At 40.4% G+C, this 18,945-nt stretch overlaps 1 protein-coding gene across 1 annotated transcript in view; it reads left to right on the top strand.

Moving 5' to 3' along the window:
- The first annotated feature begins 13,860 nt into the window (after nucleotides 1–13,860).
- The window catches only part of LOC145991671 (uncharacterized), a 72,654-nt gene continuing 67,569 nt past the window's right edge, over nucleotides 13,861–18,945 (top strand). The window contains exon 1 of the mRNA XM_083127734.1: nucleotides 13,861–15,484. Within this exon, the coding sequence (XP_082983860.1) occupies nucleotides 13,861–15,484 (1,624 nt within the window). The remainder of the gene's footprint in view (nucleotides 15,485–18,945) is intronic.

The raw sequence follows: 18,945 nt of genomic DNA, 5'->3' as shown, positions 1-18,945 counted from the left end.
ACGACCCAAATGTGTTGAGACCCACCCCTGTGGATCAGCAACCTGCCAGGCCACCTGTGAACAGTTTCATCCTACCATTGGCCATATTTACTGTTCCCCTTCTTGGAGTGATCGCAGCACGGTACACCTTCAGTTTTCGCATGCAACCAGCGTACGAAATGTGTCGCCATTCGATGTGTGCCGGAAATATGCAATGGCGTCTGCTGTGAACTTTCGGGGGCCTATCATAAATACCCCCCAGTGTTCGCCATTGGACAACTCATATTTTGGGGCTTGGAAACGCTACTTGGAGTGGCTTCCCATGGACTACCCTGTGTTCGCCCGCTCCACGGCCAACGTCTTCTCATCTGACCTGTGCTGAACAGTATTCCTGAATTTTCCACACCGGGATTCGAACCCGGTCCCCCAGTGCAATTGTGATTGGTCAAGGACCGTGTATTTCCCGGAACAGTGCTTCGTACCCCAGAACTCCGGGGTTTGAGTGTATTTGGATTGCCCTACCTTCTGACTTCGCAGGTCATCGTGTGCACGCATAGTGTGCTACGAACGTCAATAGGAAGTGAAAATTTATTCTTCAATTATATTCTTCTCTTCGTGTGGTTGCGGATAGCCAATACTGCTTGTGTTGTTTTCTTTTATTGGCTTCAAGTGCATCCATGTCAATGCCGCGCAGTCCAGTGGAGATTGGTGTTTACCACGGTCTTTTGCTCTCGCCTCGAACTGTCATCCTGAAGAGGCGGAAGAATGCGAGCATACTGCCTCAAGGTTTCTCACGGATTACGTTCGGTGCTTAGTTAGCACATGTTCAGAAGTCATTCGCATGGCTCGGGTTACGATCCAGTGTGATGAACTTTTCCGCTGACTCCGCGGACCTGCGAACAACACTTGCTATCGCATGTTGATATACCGTCAGCATCTCATACGAAAGACTCTTCCAGCGTGTGGCTAATGTAAACAAAGGACTTTATTTCAGCAGTCAAGCTTGAGCTTAATTCTGTTCCATTTAATTTTCGGTGAAGGGTCTCAGACATTTTTTTTATTATTTTATTTTATTTTATGTAACCTTTTTCATGTAATAAAAAACACTTTTAAATTTTGGTGAATGGCAGAAGGTTCAATTTAAACTTTTAATGATTACAATTTCAATTTTGGAAATTGTCTTGCAAGAGGGAGTATCGTACCATGCCCTGTTCGATTAAGAAATATTGACCCTGGCAGACCTTGTCAGCTCCTGTTCAGAAATGTGTTGGGTAAGCCTTTCACAGAAAATGGTAAGAACACTGGCCTTTGGCTAGAGGTGACGAGAGGCCAAGCGAGGGTTTAAATAGGTGCGCATGAGAGCGACACGAGGTCTTTTAATCTGGAATCATTGGAGAAGCAGGAGCTACTGGTCTTATTTCTAAACCGAACAGGGTAAGCTAGTCTACACCCATTCTGCCATTCGCATTGCTCATTTCAGTCTAGAAACGAATCATGAGTCTATTTTAATGAATAGTTAGATATTTGTACCTGCCCGTTTAGGGCTGTCTCTACCATCAACAAGTACTAGTCGGGAGGGGCAAGTTACATCCCTATTTAAGATCCCCGCGTTCAGGTTGGAACGCTACGCGAAAGGCTGCATTGATTTCGGACTGCTCGCTTCCAAGGGACACTTGTGGTTTGTCGATTCGGTATGAAATATCTCTCAGGATACTATTTATATTCTAATAACACAGAAAAATAAAACTCTAGTACACAATCCAACACCTTACGTAAGGAATCACTTTGCGATGTTTGTTCTTGTGTTACGGATGCTATTTATTTATTCATTTTATTTTACTTTTCTTTCCAAATTAATGCTGTTTCGTGACTGCAAATCACTCCACAAATATAACTGTTTCCATTAATTCACGTACCGCATTTCAAGACAAACAAATCTACACAATATATTCCAAAAACTAACTAAGCCGTATTACTTTCATAAGAAAATTAGCACTCGTACTGATCGCACTGCCATCTATGTTTTCCTCCGTCTCGGGAACTAGTTTCTTGGGTCGTTTTCCACACTACGTTATTCAAGGCGCTGTACCCGTGCCGTACAAGAAATTTACTTACCTGTGGGGGGGGGGGGGGGGGCTAACAGGCCCACACTTTCTTTAATGACTAACATTCAAGAAACTATTTTCTTATTGAATCAATGCTTCCTTTACTGATTATATATGTCCAGTTATATATTAATTATAATAATTACAAAAATTACCATCATTAATAAAAATAACAACCGATACACTGTGTAACAAATTTACAACTTTTTTCTCTTTCCGAAATGAATGCAACTGTTTCCGATAGAACTTGTCATGCTGATTACAGTGGTGTAACTGAAATGCCTGTATCAGCCTCCGATTTCGAGATATAATAGTTGAAAATTTTATTATGTAATGTAAATGCAATGCTATTTCAAGCACTGCAGGACATAGGATGTAACGAAGAATGAAACTAAAAGTAATTCGTTTTTGAAATTACACAGTACAAGAAGCAAAGATTACATGACGACAATGCTATGGATCTGCATAAATACCAGTACCGGTACTGAAATATATACCCTGCCCGACCCCTGTCCCACATCCCTAGCTGCTCCCGTATCCCACCCTGAGCCAAAGGTATCTACGTAAAAGCCTAAATGAAATTAATATCAATTCAAGAACTACAAATATATATTATGAACAAAATATGTTATGTATTACACCAATAGGTATCAGAAGTAACAATACAAATCAAATTAAGTAATGTACATACATCGAAGGATGGAAAGGATGATACATAAAGCAACATGTATAAAGATGTTCAAGGTAGTCTTATCGGCGCTTCCTTTTGTACTGAGCACCCTCGTTTTCTCGTTTCGAGCTCCAACAATAGTCAGCTAACATAGTAATCCCACACTTTCCCTTGTACCTTTCTTCCAAGACACAAATGGTCTGATGAAATCGTTCACCATGTTCATCTGATACTGCACCTAAGTTTTCTGGGAAGAAGTCTAAGTGACTGTGTAGATAATGAAGCTTTAGGGACATGTAAGAACCCATTGCATGAAAGGTCGGTAGCAGTTCTACAAGTTCAGCATAATGTTCAGATTTTCGGTTTCCAAGGAAATTTGTTATCACATTTTTCAGTGCAACCCATGCTCTTTTCTCGTTTTCATGCAGGATTTCGTCGAATGTTGAATGTTTAATGAGTTCTCTAATCTGTGGTCCGACAAAGATTCCTTGCTTTAACTTTGCATCTGTGATATGTGGAAATATTGTCTTTAGGTACTGGAAACCACCACCCTCTTTATTTAGTGCCTTCACAAACACCTTCATTAATCCTAATTTTATGTGTAATGGTGGTAAGTACACATTTTTTGGATCAACAAGAGGCGTGTAACTAACACTTTTCTGTCCAGGGACCATCGACTTTGTTGTGGGCCAGTGTTTTGTATATCCTGACTGCATTCCCAAAAGCAGACCAAGAACCTTAAAATCAGCATAAATGTGCCAAGGATGATCCGCATACTTCATTCTGTCCAGCAGGAGCTTCATATTTTGGTATGATTCTTTCATACCTACAGCATAGGCGACTGGAATAGCAGGGTGACTATTGCCATTGTGTAATAACACAGCTTTAAGACTGAATTTCAAAGAATCAATAAATAAGTGCCATTGATTTATGTCATACTCAGTGTTTAATGCAGACATAAGTCCACACACATCTGTAGAGTACACCAAACCTTCCTGACAGCTGAAAAAAATCACTAGATCACTTCCACGACAGCGATACATTGTTACTTTCTTGTCCTTTCACAAAAGGTTCGAACCTTGTAGTCTGGAAGCTAATAGTTCAACCTGTGATTTGGAGAATTGCAGATCTTTCACGAGATCATTTAGTTCTGCTTCGCATATTATATGCAGTTCCTTTGCGTTCCCCACATACACAGGATCTTCACTTCCTTCACTTTCGGATTCACGTTCAGTATCACAGTCACTCAACGTCCAAGCATTTGGTGGCACAGGAACAGGTAACTCATTACAGTGTGGAACAGAACTAATAGCAGAAGGTACATATGGATAGTTGATTGACTTGTTTGTTTTTGAGGTTATTCCAAGAATGTTTGTTAAACAAAAATAACAGTCTGTGGTGTGGTCTTGTGGCTCATGCCACACCATTGGCACGGCAAATGGCATTGCTTTGTGTGTTCCGTTCAACCATTCCCGAAGGTTCACAGACCGTATGAAACATAGGAAATATTAAAATTGGATTTACAACACATGTCCGGAGCCCATTTCTTATCCTGGTCCCAGACTTTGCAGGAAAAGTACAATTCATAAGCCTTTTTTCACAGCAGGTGTCAGGTGAGTAACATTGGACTTAACAGTCACTCTTCCACATATGTAACAGAACTTGCTTGGGTTATTTACACAACTTCTTGGCATGATTTACAATAAAGATACATCAAACACATATAATGTCAGAACCGGAGATACTTGTCGCATCCGAACAGCAATATCTAATAGTCACACGTAGCAACAAACTGAAATCCTTCTGCTGCAAGTCCAGCTTTTAGTACCTTCTGAGCAGTACATTAACACTGTGTGAACTCATACAAGAGTTCTCGGAACAGACGAACATCAAGAACAGCAATGAATAACAACACACAAACACACTCTCAATAATGTACCACCGGCTTCTGATACGGATTTTCACGCAGTGTTGCAACTCCACAAGGGGAAGTGTTGCCATCTTGAAAGAAGGAAATTTCGTATTTTAAAAATCAAGAAAGTGTGGGGCGTTACCCCCACACCCCCTATACGCCTTCATGGCGTGGTGCTAAGCACAGGGGAGCACTTTACCTTTTTTTTTACCTTTTTCCCCATTTGCGGGAAAATGGAGGCTGATAAACAAATGCACTAGTGCTCCTACATCAGGATACCAAGGGGTATTATGGTCACTACAAACCATCCAGGAAAGGAAACCTTTGTTACAGTGTTATTGCATTAGTATGACTACATATTTTACCATTCACTAAAACTCACAAAAAAGATAATACTTTTTCATTAATGCATTTTTATCTATAGAGATTCAGTTGATTATTAATTATAATAATTACAAGAATTATCATCATTACCAGCAAATTGTACACTGTCATTGGTACGAGTGTCTCGAATGACACGCATTGAAAGATGGCGCTTGTTACTCCCACCAAATGTATTTTGCATTCTATCTACATTACATTTATATTTTTATGAACAAAAGTAATACCGTACAGAAGTATTGGGAAAACCATAGGGAACAATGTAATTGATTTTCAAGTTTTCTAAAATTTTCGCATTTGAAAATTTTGAAAAAATAGAGGTGGTGGGCCTGGGTGAGCTAGGGTTAAGATATAACTTAAACTTTAATAGATTCTTGACAAATTATAAACACAAAAGTGAACAAAATGACTACCAATATACGGAAAGAGGAACCACGTTTATGGTATATAACCTGCTGCAATGAGAATGGTATGAGTTCATGCGCCCATTGGGCTATTAAAATCATATTAGAAATTGCACGGTGGTTAACTACCGGAACAATAAAGTGATTCTTGTAATTGTTGTTTCGTCTATAGTACGAACCATATTTTAAGTTTTCGTATTTGCTACATATTTCCCGAAGATTTGACAGTTGATTATTCTGTTTTTCCTTAGGTTTATTTCAGGAGGTATTTCGATCCGCGGACTGTCTGTGTTTGCAAAGCTGCAACGATGTTTACTATTCAACTAACACACTGAGGTAGGAACGTAGATCATAATCCTTGTCCACATTTTCATCTATAGTATATTTGTGTGTAAGATTTGTAGGGATCAAAACTTTACCACGGCATTCCAATTTGCAAATAAACTAAACACAAATATCGCAATTCTCTTCCAGAAGTGGAGACCCTGAAGTGATTTTGCATTAATATCGCTGCACTATTGTGCAATATCGAATAGGTAAAATTGTGTAACCGATACACAGATGTGACTTTATCGGCCGCTAATGACAGTTTGTTAGGTTAATCCGAAACCTGGGTTCGATTTGCTGGTGGATGATTTGAGATGGGAATTTGTACGACAATGGACCTGCATAAAGCAGCTCCGGGACTGACCCAGCCTCTATTCAGCTGGTACCTGATGGCAACATAGGAAGTAAAGGCGACCGTGGAGTGGTGCTAATTCCATCATCTCCATAGAGTAGGAGGTCGGGAAAGTGTGGGGACTACCAGCACCTCGCATTGTACACTCATGGCACAATGAAATCCGCAGAGATTAACTTTACCTTTGAGTCATTCCATGCCAAATCAACACAGATATGTGCATTTTCCAACCTGACCATCTCAGATTTTCATGAAATTTGGGAAGTTGAAACTATGCATGGAACTTAGTAACTATGGAAATTTTTAGTTTCGTTTGTCTTGTAATTGCTAAATTATTCAAGGTCAAAGTTCGCATAAATTGCCCCTTTTGAGCCCGCTTAGCTGTACTAAATGTGCTGTAACTCCGCCCCTATTCCGCCTAGGAAGCTAAAATAAAGCTTATTGGACAGGGAATTGAACCAGCTTTCCAGTGATATATAACAAGCCTACCTTTGGATAACAATATAAGTTTGTCACGTGACCTTGGCCTTTGACCTTGAATATCTCAAAACATGGCATCACCAAAAATCATGAAAAAAATATATTTCATTCCTCATGTCATACTCTAAAACATATCAAAAAATCATTCTGGGACTGCAATGGGATAAGAAGATACAAAATAATATGTGTAACTATGTGACTGAAAAAAGCCTCATTACATGAATTATGACGAGTCAAATTTCCCTTAACACCCCCCTACAAAATGTAAAGGAGTTATCCTGGGTATAATTGGCCATGAAAGAAATAGGTTAGGTACGGGAGATCCCTAGCCGTGTGTGTCAAGCGCAGGTCCGGTATATTGTTGACCGCCATATTGAATTCAACGAAAAATTTCAAAGGAAAGGGGAAGCCCTCACCATTTAAGGTTCCGTTGTTGAATATGGACCAACCATTCCCGTTCTCCATACACTATACCACATCATTAGCTTACCAGCAAAGCAACAACCATTCGGCTGGGATCTGTCTACTGTAGATTATCAAATCACAGGTATTGCATATTCTTTTTATTAACTTCACCGTGAACATAAAAATTAGCCTCGTCACTGAAGATTTTTTCATTCCAAAAGAAGTGTTTGTTTGAGATACTTTTCCCAATATTCTTCACTATTCAACTATTTTCTGAATGTCGCTGATTAAAATCATATGCAATGGTGTAGCTAGGTATACTTCTTCTCTCCCGAGATGTCAGCGTGATCTCGATGACTTCCTAACACATTATTAGCATTCGAATTCTTTGTTTTTAACACCTCGAAAAGGAGAAAATGGTTACAAGCATGCAGTAATAACTTTTTGCTGGTTAAATATATGTTGGAAAAATCTTCGTAACTTCATTTATCGTGAAATTCTAGCCTGATTTGATGTATCACATCACCCCCTTTCCTTTGAAATTTTTCGTTGAATTCAATATGGCGGTCAACAATATGCCGGACCTGCGCTTGACACACACGGCTAGGGATCTCCCGTACCTAACCTATTTCTTTCATGACCAATTATACCCAGGATAACTCCTTTACATTTTGTAGGGGGGTGTTAAGGGAAATTTGACTCGTCATAATTCATGTAATGAGGCTTTTTTCAGTCACATAGTTACACATATTATTTTGTATCTTCTTATCCCATTGCAGTCCCAGAACGATTTTTTGATATGTTTTAGAGTATGACATGAGGAACGAAATATATTTTTTTTCATGATTTTTGGTGATGCCATGTTTTGAGATATTCAAGGTCAAAGGCCAAGGTCACGTGACAAACTTATATTTTTATCCAAAGGTAGGCTTGTTATATATCACTGGAAAGCTGGTTCAATTCCCTGTCCAATAAGCTTTATTTTAGCTTCCTAGGCGGAATAGGGGCGGAGTTACAGCACATTTAGTACAGCTAAGCGGGCTCAAAAGGGGCAATTTATGCGAACTTGTACCTTGAATAATTTAACAATTACAAGACAAACGAAACTAAAAATTTCCATAGTTACTAAGTTCCATGCATAGTTTCAACTCCCCAAATATCATGAAAATCAGTAATGGTCAGGTTGGGGGCTGTGTTGATTTCGCATGGAATGACTCCTTTGCTTTATTTTATTATATTATGTATTTTGTATTATTATTCTCAGTAATTGCACTAATTCTGCGTAAGAGACGAGCAGAGGGATGAGACTTGGTTACTCTATTGCTCGGTGATCCCGAAGACTATGAAAAACGTAGAGACGGAGAATACAGAAAAGGGACGCGGGTAAGCTTCGTGATATTTCCGGAACGCTAATGAAGGAAGGTATCGCAAAAGATGAGATGGCTCATATTACCTTCCTCTGTATTATTTTACGTCCATTTTCTACCACGTTTGGCTAATTGCAACCATGAAGTTGAGTGATGATTAGATGAACTTGACGAAAGGACTCTCACAAATAATACTTGAACCCGGGAACTTGAGTGATGAGTCGAAATATCGACCACTTAAAGGGGGAACCTAACATAGCGGTCGACCGATCTGCCGTCCTCTCCGCCTCCCCCAACCCCCTCCGCATAAAATAGGCAAAAAATGGGTAAATACTCCTATGGCTGATTCCCAGAAAATATCCCCCTCTGCCTCCATTATTCTTTCCCTGTGCAATTACCGATATAGTGTGAAAGTTTTTAATATGTGAGAATTGTGATAATATTCTCTCGGTATATCGACCAGGTGAGTTGTGGAAATGATTCCAAGCTTTCGAGAGCTAACGTCACTCTCATCTTAAAGCTAGAAGAAGATGAGAAGATGAAGATAAGAGTGATGTTAGCTAGCGAAAGTTTGGAATCTTTTTCACAACTGAGGACTAAAAGTGGTAAACGTTGTAAGTACCAAAGCGAAAGTGTTGGGAAATCGCATCGTTCCTCACATCAACCCGTAAGAACGTGCACACTAGTGACCTCTTTACACCCCCTTTGAACTACCTAGAGGGCTACCAGCCACATTTCACGTTTAACACATTATAAAGCATGGCACATTTCACAGTTTAACGTGAAACGGTGTTTGAATTATTGTGGCACTTACGGCGTTTCTTCAACTCACCTGGTCGATAGCCGAGAGAATCGTTTCATCATTCGTCGCCAGCAAAGCTTCAAGACTTACTTTATGTAAGAATTGCAATTGCTTTACATTCATGAAGCGAATATATTACTATGACTATAACAAAAGCTATTGAATGTTTTCCTTTCCAGCTCGTTACCGCGAGACGGTCATGTTTTCTACCACTTCGAGTCGTTCCCTGCTTTTCACTGGGAGAGAGACGTCATCTTCGGTCAGCTGGATCTTCTTGGTAAGTGCTCTTGGATTTAAGAATATTGGATAAAGGACAAGCCTTCCCATACATTTACAATTTATTTGTAAAATTATACTTTGCATTAGTTCTCTATATTGAACCCAATCCGCCTCTATAAACACACAGAAGAACTTCACATCTCTCGTTTATTAAGGTTCGAGATTTCGTAGCATTTCTGTGCAGGAGTGCCTATCCTTCCCCCCCCCCCTTTCCAAGGTCAATGGTGCATCGTCCCTCAAAATCATGTCATGCGTCCCCCACCAAATCATATCATTCGTGCCCTAAAACCATATCGTAATCCCCACAAAGTATTTAATTACGTGTCTACCGAAAGTAACTTTTTCTTAGCTTTACTGAGCACTATAGTTGAATCTGCCCATCCTCCCTAACCAGGGGTGCCCCATCGCTAAAGACCGGCCGTAAAATGGTTCATCATAATCCTCCCAAAATAGTATGTATGAATACATAATAATTGATGTATATTTGAATGAAATACCATGTTAAACTGTCCATATTTTTTAATTGCTCGATTTTCGAAAAAAAAAATTGAAGTTAGCAAATTGATTGGTTAAATATAGTATATTAAATTATGTAAATATGCATATAAATAGTGTTTGATATTGGGTTTATAAAACTCACAATTTCAGTATTAAACACAAATTGTTACACAACTTACAATCAAGATAGAAAATTCAACCTTGGCAAACCAAATAACATGCTCCAGCCGTATGATCGAGACATTACAGAACCATAGCTAGAAATTCGTATGCTCAGGGCAATATACTATAATATGGTTCCTCTTTCACGGAACTCACTCCCCGCTGTTTTCTTGGGATAAATATAATTATTTAAGTAACCCATAACAATAATTACCTGGATATTATCTTCAGTGCAAATTTTACTTGTTCAAGAATAAATTTTCCAGTGACAAGAAGTTAGAAATGCGGATTCGATATACGAGGAACGTTCCGAAAGTAAGTTTCGTCTTTTTTTTTTCACAGAGAAGCTTTATTACAAACAGAAGAATACAATGTCATAACAAAATACCATCTTTTGGCTATTTTTCCACATAGTCGCCACCAACAGTGAAATCGTACCGTGAAATCAATTTCAAGAAACTCTCCTGGTAAAAATCGGTGCCCAACGATTTAAGGACGTTCTTCACAGCCTGTTGCACCTCATCGTTACTTCCGAAGTGACGTCCCGATAGTGCTGACTTCAACGCAGGAAGAAGGTGGAAGTCTGATGGGGCAAGATCAGGGCTGTAGGACGAGTGATTCAATCTCTCTCATCCCAGACGACGAATGTGTTCTGCAGTGACCAAGAAAAAAACCTTAACTCAAGAGCCTTGGGCTCTTGGGTCGAATGGCGGACTTCAGTTTGCTTAGTGTGCGGCAATATCGTGCCGCATTGACGGTCCTTGTAGTGAGGTAATCAAACGAAATGACACCCTTCGCGTCCGAGAACGAATGAGCTCGGGCACGTCGGTCTGCTGCTTATCTCTATTCTTCGCACTCTGCGCAAGCGCCATCGCTCCTCTGCTCTCGCTCCTCCCGTCGTCAATTCAGGAAAGAATGTCTTTTGTTATGGCAATGTATTTCCTCACTTTGTAATACAGCTTCCCTGTGAAAAAAATGACGAAACTTACTTTTGGAATGTCCCTCGTACTTTTGTTCCAAATGATGCACCTGCTTTAAATTAAGGAGTATACCAACACTAAACATTATATATTTAAGAAGTAATGTTATTAATGAATATCACTTATGTCTTGTAATGCAGCAATAGTATAAAACTTCATATCCACCTCAGTAAAGCTTCAAACACGCATTGTCGCAACTTAGCAAGAACATTTTTACACCCATTTCTTTGTAGGCTTTCAAGAATAATAATATAATGGGATGTCAATACTTTCTTAGGATCCGGAGATATTTAGTTTTTTCCAGCTTCTCTTTTGGCACGTTCGAGGTCGAAAACGTATGGATACCATATCGCTAAATACAGTCCCCAAAATTTAATGTTCAAACTCTCTCTCCACTACAGAAATTGCTTAACAATCTAAGATTTAACACTTCATCAAGAGCTTCCTATCTCCCCTTCCTATTTCCGCAACAGTCTGAGACAATAATAATGCACAAGCAATGGATACATACACCCTTCAATTGAATGCTCTATTTCCCTCTAACCAAAATACCCGCTCTAATAAGACCTAGAATTGGATACCTCCCCCCCCCCCCCAAGGTTTAATTCAGAATCCCTTCCAGGATCCAGTTGACAATTAAGGCCTAATATGTATTTCTCCCCACCCCCTTTCGATAATACCCTTACATCCTTTATTTTCTCAATCTAATGGATTAAATATGGTGCATTTAAGGTGTAAAATTTTAACATACATTTTGCAAAATGTTGACTTTTATCTTATTTGAAGGAAGAGAATTCCCCCCCAAAAAATCTCGATAGCGCATCCATATTTCTGTGAACACGTTCGTTTGGATCTATTCTATAATTGGTGGAAAATTAATCAACGTTAATTCATAATTGTACTCACACGTAATTATTTCGACCAAACAATAAAAGACGTTAAAGGTGCTCTTTTTTCTGCGATTTTCTAAAATTATTTTTAATAACTTCTGACAGATCTAGAAATCTGGCCCCGAAAACAGGGGCGTAACGAGGTTCATGGGGGGTGGGTCCTGTGACAGACTTCTCAAATGCTCCTCCCCCCCCCAAGTTACTACTATTATAGTGGATGGATATGTACGAATACAAAAAATGCAAATAAAATTATCTGTATTATGATTAAAGATGTGTTTGTTTTTTTATAAATTCTAGGGCCGAACAGCAGTGGTGCAAGAACGGCGGGGTACTGAGGTACTATGTATCGCCCTAAATCTTTGAATGAATGTACAGTACCTGACCCAAGATGTAACCCTTGTACCCCTGTATCAGGAAATCCAGGCAAAATTTTAACATACTGTAAAATATGTTATCAAATCGTCTTAGCATTCAACTAAACAACTAAATATATATGCCTATATATAGATTGACGATTTAACAATATGGTCATTCAACGTTGAACAAAATTATGGTGAAATGCCTGAGAAATGAGTGACTGTTCTTGCATTTTAATGCAATTCCCTGATGCCAGAAAGTCGATAGGCTTTGCACCTAGCAATGCAGACACTAAGGACGGTAGATAGACCATGAAATTTTGCTTTCTAACTTTCATACATCCATAAGAAATAACTAAATATTTAATAACAAAAATTCACTTTCAAAGTCACTTTTGGTCAGAATTGTCAACCTCTTTTATCTCTTTGATGCAATTGTTACAAAAGATATAATTCTGAATTTTTATTATTTCCGAAAAAGATCATATTCATATTCTGTCAATATGAGCAGAATTAATATGTTCCTCGTTTTGCGCATAAAAAAGCCACTGAAAATGCCAGATATTCCAGATATTTCTATGATCCTACACAGCCAGAATAATGAAACGCAATTGTAGAAGTAGAATGAAACGCCGGACTGAAATATTCCCATCGGAGTATGTCATATATAGTATTCACCAGATAATTTCCTGTTTTACTGAGGGAACTCACCAATTCTTTTTTTAACTTCGTCAGGAGATGTTGGGAAAAGTATAGTGAAATCTATCTGTAGAGATTATGTTGAAAATAAATATAGTGCCGATACAAGTTCCCCCCACCTAGTGGTTGCATGACCTTGTAGTTGGTGGTGGGGCTTGCGTACTCTGATGATCCACTAGGCTATATCAGCGGTAGCATAGCTACTGGTAGGGTCTCCCATGCTGGGCAGGCTAGTGGTAAAGAGTCAGACTAAGAAGCAACCTACTGGTCAACGGCTCCAATGGCGGAAGAAGATGGATGGCCATCTCAACGGCGAAGGAGGCGGAAGAACCAGGAATCAGGAGGAGTAACACCTCTTTTTAAAAAACCTTGGGCCAGCTGGCACCGGCTGGTAGTACCTTGTAAGGGCCCCTTGCCAGGGTTACGGTGAAGACCTCAACGGAAACTATGGCGGAGAAGGTGACCTTTGGAACGGCATAGCTGGCGGAAGAGGCACTCATTCTCATTGAGTATAAATATGAGAAAAAGCCACTGTCTTGTGGAGGAGGGATCCTAAAAGACTAGGGGAAAATACCCCGACAGAAAATTAGCCTGCTTGGAGGCTCAGGTGGCAGCCCCATCACCAAGATCGGGTGCTGTGGGCCAATAACCCGCACACTTTAAATCACACTATTAAAGAAACATCAACAAGAGGAAGCCGAACTGATTCTAAGACGACGACATTTGGCCTGAAAAGGACAACGAGAATTGGAATATGGAATGTTAGAACCCTGCGGGAGAGTGGAAAACTACGGCAGGCAGTGGCCTGCATGAAGAGCTATTGTCTGAGCATCGTAGGTATAAGTGAAGTCAGATGGCCAGAGTTTGGAGAGGTAAATACTCACGAAGGAGTTACATTCATATATTCTGGAAGACCTGAGGGTGAAGTTGTGAGCCGTGATGGTGTGGGTATATTGATGGACAAGGAAGCAAAAAGGAGCCTTATTCAATGGTATCCAGTGTCTGCGAGGATAATTGTGGCACATTTCAAAACCAATATCAGAAACATCGTTATGATCCAGTGTTATGCACCCACAGAAGTAGCAGAGCCTGAAGAGAAACAAGAGTTTTATAGGCAGCTCAATGAAACAATAAAGAAGCAAAAAAGGAAGGATATCATAATAATTGGAGGAGATTTAAACGCAAAGCTTGGGCATGACAACGAAGGCCTTGAGCATGTGATGGGTAAACATGGTTTAGGAGAGCGAAATGAGAATGGACAACTTTTTGTGGACTTTTGTGCTAGCCATGAATTAGTTATTGGTGGTACTATATTTCCTCACAAGAAATGCCATAAGGTAACGTGGGTATCACCAGACCATAGAACAGAAAACCAGATAGACCACGTGGCAATTGGACGGAGGTGGCGACGTTCGCTACAGGATGTAAGAAACAAGAGAGGTGCAGACATTGGGAGTGATCATCATTTGGTAGTGGCTAACTTTAAAATGAAAATTCAAGCTCAGAAGAAGAGAATGGAACAGACAAGGAAGCGGTATGATGTTAGTAAATTGAAGGATAAGAATCTCGAGGAAACCTTCAGGATTGAACTGAGAAATCGGTTCCAAGTATTGACCGATGAAAGTGAGCAGAATGAAACAATTGAAAGAGAATGGACAAAAATTCGATCTGCCTTTGCAGAAGTAAGTGAAAAGGTTCTGGGCTTCAAGGATAGGAGGAAAAAAGATTGGATGTCTCTGCAGACCTGGGAAAGGATTAATGAGCGAAAAGTAATTAAGGAGGCAATGAACTCAAGCAGGACAAGGGCAAGGAAAGCAGAATTGCAAACAAAGTATACAGAGAAGGATCGAGAAGTAAAGAGTAGTGTTCGTAGGGATCAAAGAAATTGGGTAGACAATCTGTCTCAGCAGGCGGAGGAAGCAGCAAAAAAGAGGAATCTTAAAGAACTATACAACATCACAAAAGTTCTGTCAAGGAAACAGATGCAGAGAAATCGACCAGTGAGAAGTAAAGATGGTACCCTCCTTACGAATACCGAGGACCAACTGAAACGTTGGAAGGAGCACTTCTCTGCAACCCTTAATCGCTCTGTGGATGCTCAGATAGACCAGGGGGAAGAGGAAGATGATAATGATGATGATGTTGGCCCCAGTGTAAGAATTAGGACGGATGTTCCAACAGTAGGAGAGATTAAACAGGCTCTGAGAGAGGTACGTAATTGTAAAGCAGCTGGTGTCGACAACATACCACCGGAAGTGCTGAAAAGTGATATAAACACCACAGCAAATACGTTGCAGCCCTTATTTGAGAAGATATGGATAGAGGGAGTGATGCCTAAGGACTGGAGGAGTGGCCTGTTGGTGAAGCTACCGAAAAAAGGGGATACATCAAAGTGTGACAACTGGAGAGGTATAGCACTTCTGTCCATTCCGAGTAAGATCTTCACTAGAGTTATCCTAAACAGAATTAAGGAGCATGTTAACTCGAGACTCAGAAGAGAACAGGCAGGGTTTCGACCAAATCGCTCCTGTATTGATCAAATTAACACCTTGCGGATAATTTTGGAACAATGTATAGAATGGTCATCTCGTCTCTATACAGTTTTCGTTGACTTCGAGAAAGCATTTTACTCGGTCAACAGAAATGCAATGTGGAAGGAAGTGAAACGATATGGAGTGCCCACAAAAATTCTTGATCTTATCCGAGAAACTTATCGTGATTATACATGTAGAGTTATACATGAAGGCCGTGTATCTGAACCAATAGGTGTGCAGTCTGGAGTGAGGCAAGGTTATATATTATCACCTACAATGTTCCTGATCGTGATCGATGCAGTGATGCGAAATGTAATAGGAGGGAAAAGACGTGGTATCCAATGGGGATTGAATAACAGACTAGAAGACCTTGATTTTGCAGACGATTTGTGCTTCTTATCTGAAGCACATGGTGATATGCAAACAAAACTAGCAGATCTGATAGAAAGTGCAAAAAAAGCAGGACTTGTGATTAACTCCAAGAAGACCAAGGCACTGAGGATTAACTCCACAAAAACAGACCCGTTTAATATTGGTGAAGAGATTATTGAAAATGTGGATAGCTTTACTTACTTGGGTAGTGTGGTGGCAAAAGATGGAGGGGCGGCACAGGATGTTTCTCAACGAATCCAAAAAGCAAATGGCACCTTTGTGAGGCTCTATCCAGTATGGAAAAACAAGAAGATATCTATGAAGACCAAACTTCGTATTTTTCGAAGTAATGTTAAGTCTGTACTGTTGTATGGGTCTGAGACATGGAAAGTAACAAAAACGATTACCTCTAAATTACAGACCTTCATCAATCGCTGCCTGAGAAAAATTTTGAATATCTTTTGGCCAGAAGTGATTCAAAACCAAGAACTTTGGAGAAAATCTGGAGAAACCGAGGTGTCCATACAAATAAAGCGGCGAAAATGGAATTGGATAGGGCATACGTTGAGGAAGGAAAATGAGGCTGTCGAGAGAGAAGCACTAGACTGGAACCCGCAGGGAAGAAGGAAAAGAGGGAGGCCTAGACAGAAGTGGCGAAGATCTGTTCACGCTGAGGCCTTGGAGGAAGGAAAGAGCTGGAATGCAGTGAAGAGAATCGCCGTCAGTAGGGCCAGGTGGAGATGCTTTGTTGATGCCCTATGTTCCACAGGGAACAACAGGAATTAAGTCAAGTAAGTCAAGATACAAGTTCCGCATTCCTCTTGGTTTCGCCTTGAATTTACATAACTATGCGAGTTATCCAGACATAATATCTACCTGTATACATTGCTTATACTATATACAGGGTGTCCGGCTTAGACCTTCAACATTACAAAACAGTATAACTTTAGTTACATTCAATTTCAAATGAAACTTATTGTTTGTATGGGACTGGCAACTATGCCATTTGCGAGAATCACCAGTACTTCGAGTTGACGTGACGCGCATGCGCGTGTAACGCATAAATTCCAAGATGGCGGAGTTGACGGTTCAGCAGAAAGTGTTCTGCGTTCTTTCACTGGCAGAAAACAAATCTGTGAAGCTTGTTGAACGTGCTTTTCGGCGTGAATTCAATTTTCAACGTCACGACAATGTTCTTTCCTATTTGAGTATTGCTAAATGGGATAAACAACTAAGAAAAACTGGAAGTGTTGTGTCAGTGGCCGTGAAGTACGCGAAGCGGAAGATATCAGAGGAAAACATTGAAGTGATTCGCACTGCATTCACAAGAAGTCCAAGAAAATCAATAAGACGTGAAAGCTTAGAGCTCAACATTCCTCGGTCTACTATCCATGACATTGTGCACAAAAGGTTACGTCTACGGGCGTACAAGATCCAGTTACATCAAGGAATTGATCCTGATGATAAGCCTAAAAGACAGACGTTTTCGGGAAAAATGTTAACCGAAATTGACAACAACAATGCTTTTCTGGACAAGGGGTCATTTTCTGATGAAGCTGCATTCCACACGTGTGGCAAAGTTAACAAGCAAAATTGCCGTATTTGGAGAAGTAACAATCCTCATGAGTTTCGTGAAATTATGAGAGACTCGCCAAAAGTTAATGTGTGGTGTTTAATGAAAGAGAAGATAATAGGCCCGTTCTTCTTTGCTGAAGAAAAAAATAGAGGAACGAATTATTTAGACATGCTACAGCATTACGCTGTGCCTCAAATGCCTCCAGAAACCATTTTACAACAAGACGGAGCCCCGGCACATTTTGCTATCATTGTACGAGAATTTCTCGATGAGCATTTTCCTAGAAGATGGATAGGAAGAGGTTATAAACCACGTACTTGGCCTCCGCGCTCGCTGAATCTCCCCCCCCCCCCCCCGACTTTTTCTTCTGAGGGTTCATCAAGGACTAAGTCTACAGTATGCCCGTCGAGAACTTAGAACAGAATTCGTCAGGCGATGAACAATGTGACCCCTCAAATGCTAGTGAATACCTGGACGGAATTGGAATATCGGTTCGACATCTGCCGTGCCACAGGGAGGGCTCATATCGAGGTTGTGTGAAGTGCTGTTGCTGGGACAAAAAAATGCAAAATTTGGTTTTTCTACCAAAATGTAATGGGTTTCTATGCAAAATTATGCTCTTTTGTAATGTTAAAGGTCTAAGCCGGACACCCTGTATTTCATGACTTGAGACGAGATAAAGATTGATTGATTGATTGAGTTCGTGTTTTAAATCCACTTTATGCACAGCAAGGCTAATCGGGACTGGACCTACAGTTTAAAGTGGGATCCGAACCACTATGTGTCTCCACCGACGAGATAAAGAGCCTCTTTCCCCTTAAGCTGTATTTAGATCGATCCCGGAATGACACACATGCACGGCAGTTCCAATTCCAGTTTAACCCTAGAACACTAAAAGTAAAAAAGTAAAGTGTTCCCCTGTGCTTAGCACCACGCCATGAAGGCGTATAGGGGGTGTGGGGGTAACGCCCCACACTTTCTCGATCCGGTCGTGAGTGGGGGTGATGCGATCGCCCCTGATCGCCTTTACCCCCCAGGTTTCCCCAGGTACCCATGTTATTCGACGCTGGGTGGGCGCCGGGGCCGCTTCCATCGTTAGAAAAGTTCCCGGATTTGAACCGGCCGGGAATCGAACCCGGGACCTTGAGCATGGTAGTCAGACGCGTTACCGACTGAGCCACCGCGGCCACACCCTAGAACACTACCGTATTCCAATATTACAGTGTAACTAGCGCTACGTAAATTGTACGTACATGAAGAAATATATTTATAAAACAACCTATACATCATAAAAACAAAATGACGATTCTTTGCGAACATTATTTTGTTTATTTTTCCTTATATTGGGGTTTTATTCTTCATTTTAAAATGCATAAACATGGTTTTATTAAACATAGAATGTTTTAAGAGAA

This window comes from Lepisma saccharinum, chromosome 8 (genome assembly GCF_977018435.1).
Source record: "Lepisma saccharinum chromosome 8, izLepSacc3.1, whole genome shotgun sequence".
Lineage (NCBI taxonomy): Eukaryota > Metazoa > Arthropoda > Insecta > Zygentoma > Lepismatidae > Lepisma > Lepisma saccharinum.
This window is presented reverse-complemented; position numbering and strand designations above follow the sequence as displayed.